Source organism: Ictidomys tridecemlineatus, chromosome 13 (assembly GCF_052094955.1).
Source record: "Ictidomys tridecemlineatus isolate mIctTri1 chromosome 13, mIctTri1.hap1, whole genome shotgun sequence".
Classification (NCBI taxonomy): domain Eukaryota; kingdom Metazoa; phylum Chordata; class Mammalia; order Rodentia; family Sciuridae; genus Ictidomys; species Ictidomys tridecemlineatus.
Window position 1 is genome coordinate 94685893 of NC_135489.1, and position 22112 is coordinate 94708004.

The 22112-nt window shown below is 53.5% G+C and overlaps 1 protein-coding gene across 2 annotated transcripts; it reads left to right on the top strand.

The window, feature by feature from the left end:
• Nucleotides 1–394: 394 nt before the first annotated feature.
• Nucleotides 395–20560, top strand: Susd3 (sushi domain containing 3). 2 transcript variants are annotated; one of them, XM_013356657.4, is made up of 5 exons: nt 395–552; nt 12361–12549; nt 14212–14362; nt 14873–15025; nt 19862–20560. In XM_013356657.4, the coding sequence occupies exons 1-5, from the start codon at nt 465–467 to the stop codon at nt 20070–20072; spliced, it is 792 nt and encodes a 263-aa protein (XP_013212111.1). In that variant the 5' UTR covers nt 395–464; the 3' UTR covers nt 20073–20560. The 2 variants fall into 2 exon arrangements, with proteins under 2 accessions (XP_013212111.1, XP_077886731.1); XM_078030605.1 differs by lacking the exon at nt 395–552 and adding an exon at nt 3316–3781.
• The last annotated feature ends 1552 nt before the right edge of the window (nt 20561–22112 follow it).

Below are 22112 nucleotides of genomic sequence, written 5' to 3' on the forward strand. Positions count from 1 at the left end.
GGGAGTCGGAGCGGGCAGGGGAAACAGGGTTTTGCTCTTTTTTTGCCTTTTGGTACCTGCTGAACCGCGCACCCTAAGAATGCAAAACCCTACCCAAAAAATAAACATGGAAAACTATACTAAGAGAGAAGATGGGAAGAACAGGCAGGAGGGGCCAGGTGAGGGTCCGAAGGGGACTATGTGGGGCAGAAGCCCTTGAGCGACCTTTCCCATCGGCGGGCTTTGGCGGGTCGGGGCTAGAGTTCCCGCAGGTGGTCCCAATCCTGAGCCCCGCCTCCACATCTGGTTCCAGTCCCGGCCCCACCTCAAAGATAGGTGTGGCCTGATTGGTGGAAGGCGCCGCGCCCTTGGAGGGCGTGTCCGGGGCGGGGACGCGCGGTCGCCCCGCCCCTCGAGACACCACCCTTCTTCAGTCTCCGCCCCCCACATCGGCGGGCCCAGCCGGCAGCCGGGGAGCGCGCAGGATGCGCGGGGCGCCCGCGACCCTCCGCGGCAGGGCGAGGCCCCGGGGGCGGACCGTGAGCGCTACGTCCGCCCCGGGGAACCGCACAGGTGAGGTTGGGGGCCACAGGGTCCCGAGGTGGGGCTCTGTTCCCTTTTCACAGACGGGGAAGCCGAGGGGCGAGGGAAGCGCTGCGGGGCTGCACGGCTGGGGCGGAGGGGCGCGGGAGTCACTTAGCCGACGGCCTCTCCGAGGACGCACCTTCCCGCTCTCCCACCGGCCGGCGGGAGCCCCAGCGGGTCCAAAGCCTGGCAGCGAGTGGTTGGAAACAGGCGGCGACCGTCGGCTACCTGCCCCGGGTCGGCACACGTGTTCCCCTACGGTGTCGCTCCGTGGTCCCAGACGCCTGCGGAAATTCGACCTGGCCTCACCTGACGGGGCGCGCAGCCCAAGGGGCGGGAAGGACTAGCCGGGGCGCCGTCTCCGCGCCGGGAGGGTGTTATCTCCGGGGTTCCTGGGGTGGCCACTCCCGCTCCTCTTCACCAGTGGGGAAACCGAGCCTGAGACGCGAATGGCCACCCGAGGTCATCCAGCAGCGCGGCCAGGGATTGGCCTGGGCTCAGAGACCCAGAGGTCCCTGGAAGGAAGGAAGCCAAAGTGTTTTAAAGTGTTTCTTGAAGAATGTGCTAAAGGAGTTTCACCTTCCGTGCACAAGGCACTGGGTTCGAATGGGATCTTTGCTCCCGGGATGCTTCTAAAGTCTAACCCCTTTCAGAAGTATCACCAAACCGGAACCCTGTTATCTCTGATGTTCCCAAACCTCACTTCAGTGGCCACTACCCATCAGGGCTGGACTTGAGGGTCTTGGGCAGTTCAGGCTGGGGCTGGGTTTTGCCGCTTCCTAAGCGGAGGTTTGGAGTTGGGGGTGGGGGTCTGGTTCCTGCTGTGCATTCAAGAGAAGGCTTGCATCTGGGCCTCCTGGGTTTGGTTCAAATACCCACAGTCCCTAATTTGGAGCCCTAACCGCTTGGAGGAGTAGGAATCTAGGGCAAGGAGAGGTGGTGGGACTTACCCAAGGTCAGCCCAAGGCAGGGAGTGGCTGGAGGTCTGATACATTTGCACACAAAAGGCTACTTGCTAAGAAAATCAGAAGGGGGTCTCAGAGTTCCTCTCCTTTGTCTGGCCTGGCCCCAGTAAGCTGCCCTTGCAGCTTGGTCACCTCTAAGTCGCCTGTGGGTCCTGGACTCTGTGAGCACTTCCTGGACATGAATCCCCTTGCTGAGTTTGGGGTTTCTCTGACCTGGTTCTCTGCACTCCAGTTTCCCCACGTGCTGAGTGGTACAGACAGTACACCTGTCCCCAGGTTGTGGACAGGCGCAGTGGAATCGGGGCCTGAAGCTCCTTGTCCTCTTGGGGGTAAAGTGATGGCTTTACCTGATCTGAACTCTGTGGCTCTCTGCCATCAGCCTCTGGTGCTGTGAAATGGGCTGAGAAGTGAAGGGGTGGGGTTTGGGGTGTCGTGGAGATAGTTTAGCACTGTCTAAAACGGCATTTGGGGTGTATTTTCCCCCACAATCTGTAGAATGGGGCCATTACCATAGGCTTCCCAGAGTGGATAGGAAAGAGCAGAGTAGTCCGGATGGCTTGGCGTCCTGAGGGTCTGTGGTCTTCCTACGGGTGGGGGAGGCTGGCTCCGAGTAGGGTTTATGAGTGTAAATGGCCAGCACCTGGCCCTGCTCCCGGGCAACGCCTGCACTCCCTGATCTGGGAGGTCGTCCAGGAACACAGAGTTCCGGTGGCTGAAGACGACCCCCCTGGCACTCCTGGAAGGGACTGTGAAAGTTCTGGAAAGAGAGATAGCAGGAGGCCCAATGGACAGATGAAGGTATGCTCCGGATAGTCCTCTTGGCTTTCCCGTATCACCACAGAGCCAGGCTGTGCCCATTTTTACAGAGGAGAAACAGAGGCCCAGTGGGAGCCGGTGTGAATTAAAGTGAGGCTTTCCTAACCCTGAGACCTGGCTGTGGCCTCCTGCTAGGGTGCTGGCAGAGCTGCGGGGTAAGCGGCCTAGCTCCCTGGAGCCTCAACCTCCATCCCCAGGGATTTGGGGGGCACACCTTTCCTCAGTTGGATTCATCCTAGTTTTGTTCTGAAAGAGAGTGCACACTCTGGAGTGTGAAGCTCAGCCTGGGAGACCCAAGGCTTCAGGGGTTCTGAAGCCAGAGTCCACCCTCTATAGAGAGATGGGCTCAGAGAGGGCAAGTGACTTGCCTAAGGACACACAGCTGGGGTTGTGGACCTCCCACACTCAGTATTGGAGACACATGCTGTCCCTGCTGTTGGATTTTGGAGGTCTTGCTCTCAGAGGAAGACCAAGTTGTGCCTAAGCTGCCCTCTGAGCCCACTGAGTAATTTCTCCTGAGAAATCCCATTTTGCATTTGAAGAAACTGTATCCCAAACAAGGTCTCACTGGCAGGTGAGGATCCAAGTCCCACAGCCCCAAGGAGGCAAGGTCCAGTGGCCCACCTCTCCCCTCCCGATATCCCCACAGCCTCTGACAGCATCAAAGGAACTTATTAAGGGGCTGGGGATGTGGCTCAAGCGGTAATGCGCTCGCCTGGCACGAGTGCGGCCCGGGTTCGATCCTCAGCACCACATACAAAGATGTTGTGTCTGCTGAAATCTAAAAAAATAAATATTAAAAAATTCTCTCTCTCTCTCTCTTAAAAAAAAAAAAGGAACTTATTAAAAAGGTCAGGTGTGGGGGCCTGTGGGCTCTAGAAAGGAGGACAGAGGAACTGGTCCATGGTCCAAGGTCCCAGATAAAAAATTAACAAGTAAGGATCTTTCCCAGATACCAGGCCAGTCTCTGGAGGCAGGGGGAGGAGAAGGCTGGGAGGATCCGGGCCCCACCCATGGCCGGCCACATGCCCCGTAGCTGCAGCCTATGGGTTGGGCAGAGGTGTCAGGTGGGGCTGAGGGCCCTTGTGGGCCAGGAGGGTGGCTCTGCTGTGTCCTTCCGTCTTCACCTCCATCCTCCGAGACATGAGAAGGCCAGGCTGGGCCTTGTGGGTTCTTGTCTTTTTGTTTGCATTAAACCCATACACTTCATTTTTTTCTGTTGTTTTTTCTTCTTGAAGATTTACTTCCACATAGTGAAAAGGGGGGGGGGGTCTCAGGAGTGCCCGAGTGAAACTGTCCTAGAGCAGGACCCAGAGGGTGAGGGCTCAGAGGCATGGACACAGCAAAGAACTGGGGGTACCCAGTGTACAGTGTCCCGAAGGCTGTAGGTGCAGCAGAAGGATATCTGCCTCCGTGTGGCTCTGCTCCTCCGGTAGGTGAGTGCTTCCTCTTGGGCATGGGTTGTCTTCGGGGACAGCTGGGGAGGGAGCATCCCCGCAAAGGGCCTTGTTCTGGCATTTGGGCATTTTAAGTTGTGAGCAGGTAGGATTTGACCCTGAGGCACCAAGTGTAGTGAGAGGGCTGCAGGGGCTCAGGGCAGGGCGGCCCTGGGTCTGCAGGATGTGGGGTTCGGTGAGGGGTGGCTGCAGGTCTCTGGGCTGGGGTGGAAGTCAGGGGTGGCCCTGAGTCTGCAGGCTGAGTCAGGGGATCTCTCTGGGAGCTGGTCTCTGTTGTTTGGGGGTGAGGATTGAAGCCTTGGTGGCTTCTCAGAACATCTCTTGGAGGGGTACAAGCTTCATCAACCACTGTGCTTCCTGCCCACCCCGGCCTTTTTGCCCATGTCCTGAGAAAAGGGTCACCCCAAGGGGCCCAATGTCCAGACCCCCACCTTAGTGCTGCCGGTGCTGGTCTGGGAGTCTTGGACAGGGCTGTGGCCCTCTGTATCCTCATCTAGAAAATACGCTCAGCCCAGAGGAAGGATGTGTGGCCCTCCCAGGCCTAGGGGTGGGTACAGGAGACCCTGATGGGATCTGAGCCATGGGGATCCCTGGGGACCCTGGACTAAGGGGTGGAGGTCCCAGGGTAGCATGCACTTGGAGGGAGACCTGTGAGGTGAATGTCCCCCGAGTACCACGAGTTTGGTGCCCTGGGTCCCAGCATGAGCTGAGGTGCTTGGGATGTGATTCAAGTCCCCCGCTGGGCCATGATCTTGTGGGCCAGCCCCTGTCTCAGGCTCTCACAATGTGGTCCCTCCTGTGACACTGGAGGCAGATCACCCATTGTGCAGATGGGGAAACCTGAGGGAGGTGAGGAGTCCCTGCCCAAATCCTAGTGCTGGAAAGTGACAGATCAGCCTCAGACCCCAGGAGCCCGAGTGGGGAGAGAGGGTGGGAGGCTCAGAGGGGCAGTCCCGACTGGGACCTCTCACTGGCATCCAGCAAGTGACTTTGCCTCCCTGCACCTGGCTTGGCAGATGGGTTCAAGGAAGTGGGCCTCTGGGCCTCCCTTCACAGGTAGAAGCCTCCCGGAGACACAGGGCCATGAATGAGGCTCATCCTGCTTCCTTTGACTGTAATTTCCCCCAAATGTCTCTGTTTTATTTTTAAGGGAAGAACCATTCCAACAATATGGCGAGGAGCTGGGGTGGTCTGCCTTGTGAGACCCGCCCCCGCCCCCTAGTTTGGCTGGCTAGAAAGACAGAGTCTGATGTCATGTTCAGGACCCTGACTGCATTTAAAGCCCCCTTCCCCTTCTGAGTCTCGTGGAGACGGCCTCCGTCACCCCTGCTGGGTACCAGCCCTCTCTGCCCACCCTGCATAGACAGTCACCGGGCCAGTGTGTCCAGCTCGGGCTTGGGTTCCAAACTGTTCTGTGCTTTTATTGAAGTCTTGAATTGGGAGATACATCCAGGGGTCTTACAAGTCTGCTAGTGCTGGCTGGTTCCCTTTCTTTTTTGTGGGTTGGTGACTTTACCTTCCAACCCTCCAGTTTGTGAGGCTCCGTGACGGGCGGATGTTCTGTCTTTCGAGATGTGTGGCCCCCGAGTTGTGGGTGGCTTGCCTTGTGAGATGTGCCCTAGGACAAGCACCTCCCCACAGCGGAACCCAGCACAGAGCACAGGATGTGGCTGTTGACAGAAGAAGCGAACCCAGTTGGGACATCTCGCGCCCCCCGCCTTCTCCCCACCGCACTGTCCACACCACTCTTTCTAAGACACTTAGGGGAAGTTGTTGGTTTCCTTGCTGGGGCCACAGCCATCTCGTCTAGGCCCTGCCCCACCTTGTCTGGTACGGCATTTTCATGTGGAGACGCAGACCCAGGGCAGGAAGTGACCAGGGTCCCCTAGCTGATAAGGCCTGACCCACCGTCAACCCAAGTCCTCTTGCTCCAGAGCTGGGCCTGGCTACCTTGGTTGCACGGGGGGCCCTGTACACCACATTCTTCTTGTAGGGTAGAAATTTCTGTTCCTGGACTTTTGGCAGTGGGTAGTGTGTCTGGGCCCAGGGTGTGGAGTAGGACAGCCACTCCTGCCCACCAGAGCCCTCGTGGTCAAGGGGGGCTCTACCGGGAGTGAGTTCCGTGAGAGCAGGCTGCTTGACAGTCTCCCCCATCTTTAGTACTTTCCAACTGGCAGCAGAGGAGAAAGCGCCACTGTGCCCCTCCCTCTGTCCAGACCTCTCCATCCCTTCCTTTCCTGGTTCTCTACTCCAAGCATTGTTTTTCCTGTAGGGCCTGGACTCTGTCCCCAGCCGAAGGCATGTGATTTTATTGTTTTATTTATTTTTGGTACCAGGAGTTAAACCCAGGGGCACTAAACCACGGGGCTACACCCCCCAGACCTTTTTTGTACATTTTTAGAGAGAGGGTCTCACTGAGTTGCTTAGGGCCTCGCTAAGTGGCTGAGGCTGGTTGTGATCCTCCTGCTTCAGCCTCCTGAGCCGCTGGGATGACAGGTGTGCACCACATGTTATTTTTCAGTGAAGTTCTGGATGAGTTCAAATCCAGCCATTCATCCTGCCCATTCATTGGGCAGACTGCCATGAGCGCTCTCCCCCTCTCGGATTCCCCTCCCTCAGATCCTCTTGTTGTGCCTACTCCCAAACATCTGGGGAGGCTGGGCCTCCTCTCCCTGGGGCCCAGCCACAGAAGAATGCAGAAGTTGCAGCTCTAAATTGAGGACTGGGAAGTGTTGAGTCCTGGGGAAGAGCCACATGACTGTGGCTGTATCTGCCATGGCTCCACAGTCCTGTGTCCACCTCCCTGGGCTGGCAGGATAGGATGCATCTAGATCACAGGATTCTCCTCCCTGGAGAGCTCCCATCACCACTGTTGTCTGTGAGGACAGCCTTCCTTCTGCACTGATGATGACACCAGGCCGGGAGATCAGGAAGAGCCCAGACTTGGAGTCAAGAGTTTGGATCTGAGGGCCTGTAAGGGTCAGCCCAGGGCTTCAGGAAATAGCCCGGGCCAGGGGTTTAGAGCTGAACCTGGCCCAGAGGGATACTCAGTGTCACTCTGATGTCGCCTCCTGCACAGCAGTTCCTCAGGCTTTCCCTGCCCTGCACACCTGCCAAGGATTTGTGCACTCCTCCCCTTCAAGCCTCTGTAGCCTCCAGGTGTGGTGCACACCTGTAATCCCAGCAATTCAGGAGGCTGAGGCAGGAGGATCATCAGTTGAAAGCCAGCCTCAGCAACTTAGCAAGGCCCTAAGCAACTTGGCAAGACCCTGCCTAAAACTTAAAAAAAAAAATATAGGGATATGCTCAGTGGTTGAGCACCCCTGGATTCAATCCCCAGTACTAAAACGAAAACGGAAAACACCCAACAACAACGACACCTCATCAGCCTTGTGGCTTTCTTGTTTTCTTTCTTGCTTGCTTGCTTTTTTTTTGTGGTGCTGGGAATTGAACCCTGGGCCTCAGTCATGCTAGACTCTCTACCACCAAGTTACATCCCCAGCCCCTTGTGGACTTTTAATACTGAACAAGATAAAAAGCAAAAAACAGGTCTTGAATGTGCATAAATGTTTTCTTTTTTCAGTACTGGGGACGGAACCTGGGGCCTTGGCATGTTAGCTAGGCAAATGCTCTACCCTTGAGCTACATTCCCAGCCTTTGCTCTTTATCAGCATGGTTTCCTCAGTATTTTAATAGTTTTATTGAGCTCTTCATATACCATATCATCCACCCATTTACATACAACTCAGTTCCTTTTAGATGTACACACATCACCTCAGTCAATTTTAGACTATTTTCACTACACTCTAAAAAGCCCTCGTTCTGGGCCTTTCATGTAAGTGGGAATCGTGCAATATGGCCTTGTGTGTCACACTTCTTTCACTTGCAACGCTTTCAGTGTTCAGCCATGTTGTACCATGTATTGGTGCTTCGTTTCTTTTTTTGATTGAGGCATATTCCCTAGTATAGCTGGACTATATTTGGTTTATCCATTTTTTTAGGTGACAGACATTTGGGCATTTCGACTTTGTGGCCATATTCATACTGCTGTATGCAAATGAGCCTTTGCATACAAGTTTTTGCATGGACATGTGTCTTCATTTCTCTCGGGTGTTTACCTCAGAGTAGAATTACTGGATTATATGGTAATCCTGTGTGTAACATCGAGAAACCATGAGACCATATATAGTAGTTGGCTTGGTGGATATGAAGTGGTACCCTGTTGTGGTTTTGATTTACATTTCCCTGAAGGCTAATGTTGAGAATTGTTTCATGTGTTTATTGGTGGCTTTGGTATATCTTCTTTAAGGAAATATCTGTTCAGATCCTTTGCTCATTTTAAAACTTTGTATTTTATCATTGAGATGTAATAATTTTTTATCCTCGAGATGTATCTCTTATCAGATATGTGATTTGCAGATATTTCCTCCCAATCAGGGGGTTGTCTCTTCACTTCATTGTTTTCTTTGCAGAACACTGTCTTTAATTTTTATGAAGTCCAGTTTTTTTTTCCTTGCATTGTTTTTTTTTTTTTTTTTTTGGTGTCATATCTAAGAACCATTGCCTAAAGTCACAAAAAAATGTACCCTAGGTTTTCTTTACGAGTTTTGTAGTTTTAGATCTTGCATTTAGGTTTTGATTCATTTTAAAGTTATTTTTTAGCATATGGTGTGAGGTAGGGGTCCCACTTCATTATTTGAATGAGAATATCCAGTTTGCCAAGCACTGATTATTGAAAAACTATTATTTTCCCATTTATTTTTGTCTTGGCACTGTTGGCGAAATCAAATTGACTGTAAATGTGAGGGTTTATTTCAATTCTGCCGAACTGCTCTATTGGTCTGTCCTTATAGTTTTGAAATTGAGAAGTGAGTCTTCCGACTTTGTTCCTTTTCAAGGTTGTTTTGGTTATTCTAGGGTCTTTTTTACATTTCCATATGAATATTCAGACCAGCTTGTCAATTTTCATGAAGATGGCAGCTGGATTCGGACAGGGGTTGTGTTGAAACTGTAGTTTTGAGGGTATTACCATCTTAATAATATTCAGTCCATGAGTGTGGGATGTTTTTCCATTTATTTAGGTTTTCTTGAATGTCTTTCAACAATGTCTTGTGGTTTTCAGAGTCTAACTTGTGCTTCTTTTGTTAAATTAACTCCCACATAATTGTTTCTACTGCTTTTTTTTTTTTAAAATGAAATTGTTTTCTTTCCTTTTCAGTTTGCTCATTGCTACTTTACAGGAACACAACCAATTTTTCTATGTCAACCTTGAATCCTACAATGTTCCCTATTGGGATTGTTATGAGTGCTGCCTGAGGCAAGGAACATGGGATGCTTTTTGAACACAGAATTCTGTGCAGACGTGTTGTTGATAGTAATGCCCATAACGAGCAAGGAACCATCAGATTGGTCCTGCCAGACGGGAAGCTCAGCCTTCCCTAGATACTGAAGGGACAGACAAGATGGCGGCTTCCAGTGACTGACTCTCAACTACGGCCGTTGACCCCTTGCTCAACCAGTGACTATGTGGCCTCAGTGTCATTGAACCTTGGTGTCTAGGGCTGTAAAATCAGATGGCATACCTTATTTCCAAAGATCCCCAGGGCTCCTGACCTGGTGTTCTGGGGATCTTGAAAAGGCCTCAGCATTTCGCCTCATTCCTTCCTTCTACCAGCCTGACGTGGGCAAGCAGCTGTGCCCACGAGGCCCAGGGGACTTCTTTATGTGGCCCTGCAGAACTCAGAGCCCCACAGTCTTGAGTTCACATGCTTGTCTCCCCAGCCACCAAAGCACTCAGCACGGGCCCCTGTCGGAGTACAATCTGGGTGTTATTTTGATGTTATTATCCCTGTCTCCTCAGAGACCTGGGTGGCCAGGCAAAGTCCCAGATACTCAACAGGGCACTGGGATAAACTCTTCCTGAAGCTTTGTTCAGGTTTTACCACAAAGATGGTGGCTTAACTCCAGCCAGAGTTTATTTCTGTCTCTTATTAGGATCCGGGAGGTTGGTCAACCCTTCCACACATCTCTGCTTCCCAGCCTGGAAGTGGCCATAGACACCCATACTTACATCCCATTGGCCAGGCACTGTCACATGGCTCCTTGCAGCTGTAGGGCAGGCTGGGAAGTGTAGTTTTCTATGGCAGCCTTGTCCCCAGCTGCAACTGTGGGGTGAGGAGAAGGGACACTGGTGGGCAGCCATAGCCAGGGAGGGAAGCAATGGTCGAGGGTGCCCAGATCAAGCTGGAGTGGGCTCACTCAATGGATATGTGAGGTACCAATTCTACCCCTACTGTCCCCCTACCCGGTGCCCTTGGGATGCCATTCAGCCTTGCTGTGCTTAGAAGGAGGAATTCTAGGGCTGTCATGCAAACTAGCATTCATTAGCATGCGGTGTCTGTGCTAATCCTGAACCAGGCTTCCACTGCTTCCCAGACAAAAGGCTCAATGGGACATGTGTGCCCGGCCCCCAGGGGATGGTCCTAGCTGGGGGCATCAGGCACAGGATAGGAGAAGGTCACAGCAGGTCAGCATGGAAGATGGGCCCCATCACCCTCCATTGCCCTGGCCTCCATCTCCATCACCCCATGTCTGGGTCTCTGTCCTTGTCTGCTTGAAGGGAGGCAGACAGGCACAAAGGTGCTCGGGTGGCCTTTGTCACAGGCTGCCTCTTCCGTCAATGCTCAGAAACTCAGGAGATAGCAGAAAGAAGAGCCTCTTGCACTTGGGCACTGCTTGGGACATCCTTAGCGGTTTCACTGAGCATTCCCGGGCATAGAGGAGACACCTGTGCCCACTAGCAGAGCCCTGTGCCTCAGTAGGAGGGCCCAGCTGCCGGTCCACGCGGAAGTGATAAGTCTCGGGTGCATTGTGCAGGGCACATGCTGTGTGCATGCATACGGAGAAGTTACGTGGGTCCCCCTTCTGTGGTTCTGAGTCCACCCTGTGACTGTGAGCTGTGTGACCTCAGGAAGTAACACAACCCCCCCCACACACACACATACCCCATGGTTTTGCTTGTTTTTCACCTGGGAATAAGGATGGTTCTCCCTGGGAAGATGGTCGTCCTGTGGCTGGGTTAGTACATGTAAAATGTGTACAATAGTGTGCAGCACACGAAGTCCCTTGGAAGTGTCAACTTTTGTTGTTGGTACTGTTTCATAAAAAATCCGGGGGTTGCTGCATCCAGAGCATCTCTGTCCTTTTTTTTTTTTTTTTTTAAAGACTTGGAGCTCGCTGTGTTTCCCAGGATGGCCTTGAACTCCTGGGTTCAAGCAGTCCTCCCAAGTAATGAGGACTGAGCACTCAACAGCGTGCCAGGCTTCCTGTATGCTTATGTAATCATTGTAAACACTTTGTAGCAGTTTGTTGCCTATATATTTGTAGATTGCCTGTTTGTACCTTGATTCATAAATAGGTGACTACAGCTAGAGACATAATTTCTAATTTTTCACTGTTTCTGGTAGCTCTGAGGGGAGTGTCCTGATACAGAGTCTTGGCAGAAAGTTCTTCATGCCTTTGGCTAAGTTCTCACGTGTGTCTACAGCACAGACCTAGGACACACTTACCAAGCTCTGTCCAGACAGGTTGGGATCTGACCCCGATCTAAGAGGAGTCCCTTCCCAGCCCTGGCTGATGTACATGATTGGCTTTTCTTTATTTATTTTTATATTTGTTTGTGCGGATCTGGATATGGGACCCAGAGCCTGGCATAAGCTAGGCAAATGCTCCGCCACTGAGCCACATCTCCAGCCCTGTTTCTTTGAACTTTTGCTGCTTGATAAGGCCAAGATTCGATCTCATTTGGATGAGCATTTCTTCGAAGGCTGTGTGGGTGAGCATGTTTTCGTGCCTGTTGGCCATTTGTTTCTCTTGTCAATTGCTGTTCACACATTAGTTCATTAAAAAAAAAAGTGTGTGTTTGGCTCTTATTGATGTGTAAGATTCTTACAAATTAAGGATATTGAAACTTCGTCCTGTTTTCCAAATATCTTCTCCTAATTTTTCATGAGTTGATGTTTTTTTTTTTCAATGATTAGGGAGTTCAGCTTCGTCTTTTACTTTTTATGCAGTCAAATCTATTGATCTCTTGACTTTCTTTTTTGGTACTGGGGATTGAACCCAAGGGTGCTTTACCTCTGAGCTATATTCCCAGCCCTTTTAAAATTCTTTGAGACAGGGTCTTGTTATGTGGCTGAGGCTGGCCTCAAACTTGCGATCCTCCTGCCTTAGCCTCCTGAGTCGCTGTGATGACACATGTGTACCACTGTGCCCAGCTACCTCTCTTTCCTTGCTGTCTGCCTTTGAACTATACTTAGGTGATAATTGTGTATTTGCCTGTATTGTCTAATGCTTGTTTCTTTAGAATTGTCTTTAATGCAGGGTCCACTTCTACTTTGTCCCTGAGCTGGGAGCCCCATGTGATTCTCCAGCTTCCTGCAACCCTTGGAGGATCTCCTGCCACCCCACAGTGGGCTGCAGCACCCCAGTTCTGCCAACATCCCCACTCCGCCCCCCCAAGTGCTGCCTTTGCTCCTCACAGCTGTCTCTCTCCCTAGGCACGTGTGCTCAGCTGCAGCCACCCCCAAAGGGCACCTTTCAAGTCCTCCGTGGCGATGGCGCTTCTGTGGGGACTGTGCTCGTTTTCCACTGCCCCTCGGGCCACCAGATGGTGGGCTCCGGCCTCCTCACCTGTGCCTGGAAGGGGAGTATCGCCGACTGGTCTTCGCGGACCCCCGTGTGCAAGTGTAAGACCCTCCTCTCTCCTGAGCCACCCCAACCCTGCAGCTGCCCAGAGTGGGGGCCTAAAGCCCGTCACAGGGACCCAGGCTGGGTCCCTGCTTGGGAACTGCTCCCTGCGTGGCATGTGGCTTGGCAGTGGCCTGGAGACCCCTCACAGCTCCCCACCTGCACGTGGACTCCAGTCCTAGCTTCTGGCTTCAGATCCTGGCTCTGCCACTGCTGTGCCCCTGCCACCAAGGGGCCGCGTGTGCTGTCGGAGCTGGCACTTTGTCGTCTGTGAGACAGGAAGCTGTGTTCGTTCGTTCCCTCCTGCCTGCACGCATGTGGCACACCCCGAGAGGATGTGCCACATGCCAAGAATTCTAGGTACCGAGAACACAGAGCACAGGAAGTACCTGACCCCAGAGCACCCAGGCCCGGGAAGGGTCGTTTGTTTAGTTTTGGGTTATGGTTGTTGAACAGGGTGTTGAAAGGTTAACGAGGCAGCACTGCTGGCCCTGCACAGCTTCTCCAAATGGAAGCCCTGAAGGTTCTGTTAATGTGCTTTGTATGTGAAAATGACTTCAGAGTCTCGGAGGCAGAAGAGCTGGGCGGAAGCTGGGCGGATGTTCTGCAGGACTTATCAGGGCCTTTACCCCCGTGGGCTGACTGGATCTCTGAGAAGGAGGGAGACTCTTAGGATTAGACTCCAAGAGGCAGAAAACCCAAAATAACAGTTGTCACCAAGGAGGTGCTTCCACCGTGGGGACGGGTGGCCAGGCTTGGAGCATGCTCCACCTCTGTGGGACCGGGGACCCTGCCCTTTGGTGGCTCTGTTGGGCTTGGCCCTAGCATTGTGACCTAGTGTCACAGCAGTTATTTCAGGCAGGATTTTGGGGGTGAGGGGGTTCCTAGCAGCAAAGCATCCCCCCCGTATTTCAGAGAAGATTCTTGGGAGTAGTCCTGGTCGCTGCCTCTGTCCCCCACTGGCCAGCACATGGTCATGTCACCACTGTGGGTGGAGTCTTCACTCTGGATGGGCAGTGTCCAGCTAGAGAGTAGGAGAAATGGAACTGGACCAGGAGCCAAGCCATGTCTGCTGTCAGGGGAGGGTACAGATTAGGTTCCTGGGACCTCTTTTCCCCATGCCTCCCTTAGAATCTGATGAAACTGGTGCATAGTGGAGGTCACACGGCTAATGTGTGTGAACGACCTTTGACCCACCGATGGGCATTTTTCTTGCTTTTGCCCTTTCCTGGAAAGTGACTTGAGAAGGCCCTGAAGAGTTTTTCCTGCTTGGAGCTTTGTGGAAACCCAGGCAGTGGGCTGGGCAGGTCCCCACCGAGGCTGTGTCCGCCATCATCTCTGTGCCAAACCACCCTTCTGCTCTGCAGAAGGGTAGGAGTCCGGGGGTCATTAGTCCCTGTCAGAGCTTTTCCAATTGGCGATCTTGCAAACTCCTGCACGTCCTGCAAAACCCTGTCCGAATGCTCCTCCTTGGGGAAGTCTTCTGTGGTCCAGCCCCGATACAGTCTGCACGGACCTTTGTTTCAGCCGTCAGTACTTCCCTGCCTGCCCCGGGAGGGGCGATCCCTGGGGGCCAGCCAGGCTCTGTCCACCTCTGGCACCCATGCTGGGCCTGGTGTCTGGGAGAGTGGCACCAGGAGCTGGCGGTTGTCTCCCTCCAGCTGTGCCGCCCCAGGAGGCCTTCGGCTTCAAGGTGGCAGTCATCGCCTCCATCGTGAGCTGTGCCATCATCCTGCTCATGTCCGTGGCCTTCCTCACCTGCTGCCTCCTCAAGTGCGTGAAGAAGAGTGAGCAGCAGCGGCGCTCCAACAGGTACGGCAGCCTGGTGGCCCGGGGACCTCCCACAGGGCTCACTGTCCCACAGACTGCCGCTCAGCCACAGCCCACAGGGGAAGGGTGGCCCTCCCAAGGCTCTCTGCTTTCTCCCCACAGTAATTCTCTTCTTGTTTGTCATTTTTTTTATTGTGGGTAAAATACACATAACACGAAAGTCACCTCTTAGCTCTCATTAAGGACGCTGATGGTGTTCTGCAGCCATCGGTGCTGTCCAGTGCTAGAACTTTCGACCACCAGCTTTTGGACCAGGCCACTCTCCTCCTCTGCCGCTCCTGGTTGCTTCTGAGCGGCCGTGGTGAGTTCAGCTGCAGGAGAAGCTGTGTGGCCTGCAGCCCCTCAGATCTGCCCTGCCCGGCTCTTCCAGAATTCTGTCCAGCTGCACGGAGGTGCACCCTGGACTTGTGTGGAGCGCACCTCTGCATGTGTTCTGCTGTCGGGGACAAGAGTGGCTGCTCGGTGTCCTTTACCCTGAACTCTCTCCTCTAGGATGGCCCAGCTCTGGCACCAGCTGAGGGGCGAGGATCTGGAGACGGTGCAGGCTGCGTACCTTGGCCTCAAGGTCCACAACCAGAACAACAGCAGCAGCCACAAACCCAGGAGCCATCCCAGCCAGGCGCACGACAACCACAGCTTCACCACGTGGGTGGCATGGGGCGGGTAGGGGGTGCAGGTCCTGGGCCTCAGCTCCCAACCCTAAAACAAGAGGCTGGGGGTCCTTCTAGTCCTCTTAGCAGCTGGGACCTGCAAGTGCTCATAACTGCCCCCCCCCCACACACACACACACTGCGTCTCTTGAGAATTCAGACCTCCAGGATTGCAGAAGCTCGTAGGGCTCAGCGCTGTGCTGCTCCTGTCTCCACCTCCCTCCACCTCCCTTTCCCTCCCCTCCCCTCCCCTCCCCTCCCTTCCCCTCCCCTCCCCTCCCCTCCCTTCCCTTCCCTTCCCTTCCCTTTCTCTTTCTCTCAGTACACATCACACTCTTTTTTTCTCTGAACCAGTACAAGTCCATTTCCTTTCCTGGCTCCAGAACGCTGGCCCTGACCTCTGGTAGGTGGAGGGCGTCCACACCTGGCTGTTGGCATCCAGGCACCGTCCTGAGCTCAAGGATCGCATACAGCACTTGGCCTCCAGCTCTCTGGGCTCCTTAAACTGGGGCAGGCTTTTTCTCCCACGTAGTGTGGTCTTCTGAGGTCTCGAGACCACCCATCTGCATCCCTCTGGTGTTTCACACCCCGCTGCAGGGTTTGCACTTGTGGCCTGGACGCTACGTGTGCTGACAGGGCCAGGCTGCCCTCGTGGGGAACGAGACTAGGGTCTCCTGGCTGAGGCGAGTCCCCCACATCCCTCTATCATCCAGGCATGATGTAGGAGCTGAGGCGCGTGGGCTCCGCGTCCAGGGGTGACACAGCTGGATTCTGCTCTTGCAGAAGGCCGCCTTTGTTGAGTGTGATTGTGTTGTATCTCAATTGTGTTGTATCCTTCCTTCCTTTTCATTGTGTTACTTTAGTATCACTTTGAACTCATAGGATATTCTGTTCCAGAAGGTGCATCATGAGAAACTATCACAAGTACACAGAAGTAGAGAGAAGGCTGTCCCCGATCTCCTGTCCCACCTCCTGCTTTCTGGGGCTGCCATTTGTCCCTCCTTTTCCTCACGCTTCCTGTGGGCTCCGTGGTCCTTTGGGAGGAGTGTGCGGACGGCACCGTGTTCTTCTGATGTGTCCCGTCGTTCTCGAGCACCTCCTGCCCTGCACGGGGCGTTCTGGCTTCTCTAGTGCCTTCTGTGCTTGGCTTGGAGCTGCTCTCTGTCCCACCTGTGGCTCCTGAGGCAGCAAAGTGCTTGCTCCCAGCCCTGTGGCCTTAGGTCGCGTGATGGGCGCTCCATGCCTCAGCTCCCTTGCCTGGCAAGGATCAGGTAGTGCCCGTGTCCTGGCGCTGTCAAGATGACCATGGACCATGGGTGTGCCCCTTCCTTGACCCAGGCTGAGAGCTCAGAGAGTACGCGTCATTGTGCCCTTCTTGTGCAGAGGAGGAAACCAAGGCACTGGGGTGGGGACCCGCAAGCTATGTAATTGCTGAGCCTGGCCAGTGCCTGCAGGGAAGTGATCCATTTTCCCATGTCCTTCCCTGAAGCCTCAGGGTCACCTGTGAGTCAGAAACTGTCCTGTGAACTTTTTTCACTTAAAGACACATTCCTCTTTACCCCAGTGGTCTGAGGCCTTGGGAATCCCATTGTTATTAATAGTGTTTATTAATAGTATTTTTAGACAGGGTCTCCCTATATTGCCTAGGCTGACCTTGAACTCCTTAGGTTCGAGTGATTCTCTAGCCTCGGCCTCCTGAGCAGCTAGGACTAGAGGTGTGCACCACCACACCTGGCTAGAAACCTCATTCTTCTTCTTCCCCTCGCCCCCTTTTGTACCAGGGATGGAACTCAGGGGCACTTAATCACTGAGCCACATCCCCAGGCCCTTTAGTTATTTTGAGACAGGGTCTTGTTTGCTAAGTTGCTTGAGGTCTCACTAAGTTGTTGAGGCTGTCCTTGACCTTTCGAACCTCCTGCTCCAGTCTCCCAAGTGGCTGAGACTATAGGCCTGCACCATTGTGCCTGACTAGATATCTCTCTCTTAATAGCTACTTATTATGCCAAATGCCAGCATCTGTTAGTCCCTCCCCTACTGAATAGTCAGATTGGGGTAAATGTCTTTGTGCTTAGAGTTTTTTTTTTTAATTATATATTTTATGGTGCTGGGGGTCAAACCCAGAGGCTTATGCATGCCAGGTGAGCACTCTATCATTGAGCACCCCCACCCCAAGCCTGTTTTTTTTGTTTGTTTGTTTGTTTTTGGTTTTTTGAGCTGGGGTCTCTCTATGTTGCCCAGGCCGGCCTGAAACTCCTGAGCTCAAAGGATCCTCCCACCTCAGCTTCCTAAGTAGGTGGGACTGTAGGCATGTGCCATCACACCTGGCAGAGTTTCTCTTTTGAACAACATCTTTGAGGGTGATCCCAGGAGTCGATTATTTAGGCCAAAGAGACTGTGTATTTTTATCACCAAATTTTTCTCTGAGCGCTCTGAAGAAGCTAGTTCAGTCATATTTTCTGAGAAGCCACACCCTCACTGAGAGCTAATGATTTGTTTACTGCCCCCTTAGCTGGTATAAATTTTACAGATCATTTTTATTGGCGTTTCTTTGCTTCATCTGGAGGGTGAATGTTTTCTCCAAACCCCCCTTCCGGGGCCCTACTGATGTTACTCCCTCTCGGTTCCTCTGGTGGCCTGCTCAGGCTCTCTCCCCAGCAGGAGGAGGTCTGCGTCATGGACAGAGCTTGACCTGCCAGCTGGCCACAGGGATTTTACAGGCTCTGTTCCTTCTTGGTTTGGTTGGGCTGTGTTGACTAAGTGTGTGTGTGTGGACTGAATCCAGGCCTGGCACAAGCCCGCCATCACTGAGCTCCATTCCTAGCTCTTTTTTATTTTGAGTCAGAACCTCGCCCAGTTGCCCTGGCTGTCCATGAATTTTCTTCCTTCCATTTTTTTTAAGTATTATTTTAATTGTTGATAGACCTTTATTTATTTATTTATATGTGGTGCTGAGACTTGAATCCAGTGCCTCACGCATGCCAGGCAAGTGCGCTACCGCTGAGCCATAACCCCAGCCCCCTTTTTATTTCTTTAATTCTAATTTTAAATTAATTTTTATTGGTGTGCTGTCATTATACGTAACAGTGGGACTCACTGGGACATATCTGTGCGTGCACGTAACATAATTGGGTCGACTGGCCTTGACCTCTTGGTCCTCCTGCCTCCTCCTCCGAGTCTCTGGGATTCCAGGTGTGTGCCACTGCGCCTGGCTCTGTTTTCTTTTTATATTATCAGGTGTCCAAGGCTGGTTCCCCAAAAAAAAGCTCCCCGTTTCAGAGCTGTGACCAGATGGTCTTGGGTCCTGGTTAGGAAAGGGGGAGAGCTGCTGCTCTCAGGGCTCCGTGGTGTCCTGGACGAGGGCCGCTGGCTTCCCTGGCTAAAGCATGAGGCCAGGTGCTCGCAGGGTGCCGCTGGGGCCATACCTGCCTGTTCCTGTCCCACAGACACCAGTTTTTAGGCCTTGGGGTCAGACAGGTACCCTTCATCCAAGGATGGTCACAGAGCCGTGTAGGGAACTCTGTTCCGTCCCCAGGAGTGGGGGAGCCCCGAACGGGGCCTGATTGGGGGCCACTCTGACAGCTGGCTCCAGTCAGTGTAGCTTGAGAGGCAGGAAGGAGGAAATGAAGCTGAGAGCAGAGACCCTGCCCCGAGCTCTCCCACACATGGCACCCTGAGCACTTGGCCAGGCTCGATGGGGACTCGGAGAAGGCGGCTTCTTCCCAGGGACAGCAGGATGGAAGCAGAGTCCCCAAACCCCGTCCCTGTCCCTGGTTCCCAGGCAGGGTTCTCTGGATCTGAGGCCATGAGGCCCGGGCAGGCCACCTGGTGGTCATGACCGTCCCAGCAAGGCCAGGCTTGCCCCTTGACCTGGCTTTATGTCGTGAACACCGCCCAGCATCAGCAATGTGCCTGGCACAGTCTAGCTCTTCCAGATGCCAGCTTCTCACCTAGGTGTGTTACGGGTGAAGAACCAGAGAGGTTAAGCAGCTTGTGCAGAGTCTCACAGCCAGTGCACGGGAAGCTGTGGGACCTCCGGCTGCCCGTCCAAAGTCTGCACCCTCACTCCTGAAGCTGTCTCCTCTCTACTTATTAACTAATTGATCCACTTACATATTCGCTGACCACTACATTATTTCTCAACTCTGAACACTTTCTGGAATTTTTCTAAGCACGAAGTGTGGGTGGGAACGGGATCCGAGAAGACTTCCTGGAGGAGGTGAGGCCTCATGTCAGCCTATGGGAGAGCCTGCCTTGGGGACAGGAGAGGGCAACCGGCAAGGGGCGAGGACAGCCCCCAGCCTCCAGGGAGCAAGTCTGGAGAAGGGGCTGGGCCAGCTCAGGACACCCTAAGGATACCTCAGCTTGTGTTTTGGGGTTGGGAGCTACAGGGCGTTGAGGGTGTGGAAGGTGAGTGATCCAGCTCCAGGCCACTAAAGGGGACAGGCCTGGAAGGAAGGGAGGTGTCTTCCCCTGGATGCTCCTGGTCCCCTGTCCCCAGGTCCTGACCAGGCAGCCAGACTCCTGGTGGTTTATGCACTTGGAATAAGCCCCAGAAAGCACCTTCTCACCCCTTAGGAAGATGACCAGGACCCACCCTGGCCACACTGGGGAGGGACCTGAGGCCTGTGCAGTTGGTCCAGTAAGGAAGACGAACAGCCTCCATGTGCTCCAGGGAACAGGCCGCTCAGGTGGAGGAGAGTGTTCCCCAGCCCTGGGGGACAGTAGTCCGTCCCAGGTCCACAGTCTACAGATCACAGGGCCAGGCCGGGACACCTGGGCAGGTGCAGCTCAACCCCATCCACTCTCCAGCTCATGCCTCCTCTCCCCACAGAGACCTCAGCGAAGGCATCAGGGAACTGGCTGGCATGGCCCACAGTGTGGACAAGGATTCCCAGACTCCGGGGACTCCGGGGCCCAGCAGCCCCTCCCGCTCGTCCAGCACCCAAGTGGTCGTCCACACTGTGAACCCAGGGCAGGGCCTGCCTGCTTCAGGGACAGCCACAGGGATGCCCATGCGGTCCACGATGGACCTCCCAGGGTGACGTCACCATCCAGGCCCCTGCAACTCCACGTGTCCGGCGTGTCCAGCTGGGGATCTACAGTGGAATCTGCCTCCAGGTGCAGGGACCCCTCGGGGCCGAGCTGACTCCAGAAGCGGAGGGCACTAGCAGGCTGGGGGCCCTAGAGAGGAGCCTGCGGTCCCAAAGGAGCCCAGCTGTGGCGACTTTATAGTAATGGCTCCCTTGAACCAGCTGCTGCTGCTGCGTTTAATGTAGTAGATCGCCTCCCTCTAACCAGGGCTCCTTTCGAGAGACAGAGATATTCTAAACCAATCTAGTTTTGCGTAGTAGAATAAGAAGACGGCAATAAACTTTTCAGCAACTATGGGATGGCCACCTTGGCACCTTCCTGGGCAGGAGGTGCTGTTTCAAAGCAGGAACCCAGGGAGGGTCCTGTATTATCTATGTAAAGCGCAAGTGAGGGAAATGATTCTATTACTAAGAAGTAAAAGAAGGTGCATACCACTGTCCCCATTGTCCATCCCTCTGTAACCGCCATCCTTGTTCCCTTGCAGTGCTCTGGGCTGGCCAGGGAGCTGCTGGGTGGTCTCAGTCTCTCCTGTGGTGGTGGCGTCCCTTGCAGACCTGGGGTTGCTGCTGGCAGTCAGCAGAGACCTCATGGAGTACTGGCCAGCGGGTCCACCCTCCCGGCCACCCCCTGTGGCTCCCTTGCATCACAGTGGCTGCTTTTCCAGTGACAGTGTGAGCATCACAGAGGCTGTCTCGCTGTCAGCCTTGGAAGTCTTCTGCTCTGTCCTATTCATCAAGGTGGCCCCAGGGTCCAGGGTGGGGGGTTAGGCTCCACAGCTAGGAAGTGGTGAAGAAATGAGGATGTGCTTTAAAACCAAGGAGCCCTGCACAGTGGCACATGCCTGTAATCCCAATGACTCGGGAGGCTGAGCCAGGAGGATCACAAGTTCAAGGCTGGCCTGGGCAACTTAGCAAGACCCTGTCTCAAAATTTAAATGCTGAGAGTGTAGCTCAGTGGTATAGCCCCACTGGGTTCAATCACCTGTACAAAAAAGAAGCTCAGCATGGGGCCACACTGGTAGTGGCAGCTGATAAACCTTGGGTTTGATTCCTAGCACTGGGGGGAAGAATTAGAGCCGTCACAAACCTTTAAGTCAATTACTTACCAAGACAATTTTATACAAGAGGGCCCCAGCTCTTACCCCTCCAGCCTGGGTCTCAGAACAGCTTGGGCAGCCCAGCTGTATTTTGCGTGCATCCAACCAGGGCGCTCCTGGCATTAGAAGATGCTGCACTCTTGTTTTAGTTTAAGATGAACTTGGGAGCTGGGCATGAAGGTGCACACCTGTAATCCCAGGGATTTGGGAGGCTGAGGCAGGAGGATCGAAAGTTCAAAGCCAGCCTCAGCAACTTAGTGAGACCCAAAATAACTTACAGAGAGAGGACAGGGGATACGGTTCAGTGGTTAAGCACCACTAGGTTCAATCCCCAGTATCCAAAAAAAAAGATGGAGATCATCTCATAGCTCTAGGTCCCATCCTCTCTTCACCTCTGAGCCCCATATTTGTCTTGGGTCAATTAAAAATATATGCAGCCTTCCACAATTTGGAGTGTGACCTGTTTCTGGCCATTGAAAAAAAGTTGACTTTCCCCTGCTTCCTACCTGGAGGCCCAGCAGCCACACTGGGGTCATGAGGAAGAACCAGAAGAGGAGCCTGAGGTCTGGAAGGAACCTGAGCAGCGGTCTGTAACTCTTGCTGCTCCTTGCCTACAAAGTATTTGGCATGTTTTCATGTCACTGATAACCAAATACTTGATGCATCTGATGAACAACCCTAGATGTGATAAGTTCCCAGCTGAGAGATACCTAGATGTCCTATTTCCGGCCGATAGCTTTCCAACAAAGGACTGCGGCCAGGGATTGAGCTTGCATATCCTGCTTGGGCTATAGAGCAGGACACGGAAGGGGAAAACTCAGGCATAGGACTTTGGGCAGTGCCCAGGTGGCCGGGCTGCTGTGGATCTGGATGCAGGGGTCAGAAACCACCAAGT

Excerpts from the sequence above, each read along its gene's own strand:
- Susd3 (XM_078030605.1), top strand. The coding sequence starts at position 3,679 with ATGGACACAGCAAAGAACTGGGGGTACCCAGTGTACAGTGTCCCGAAG. Across the intron at positions 3,782-12,360 it reads TGGCTCTGCTCCTCCGGTAG|GCACGTGTGCTCAGCTGCAG; the intron begins GTGAGTGCTTCC and ends CTCTCTCCCTAG. Across the intron at positions 14,363-14,872 it reads CAGCAGCGGCGCTCCAACAG|GATGGCCCAGCTCTGGCACC; the intron begins GTACGGCAGCCT and ends TCTCTCCTCTAG.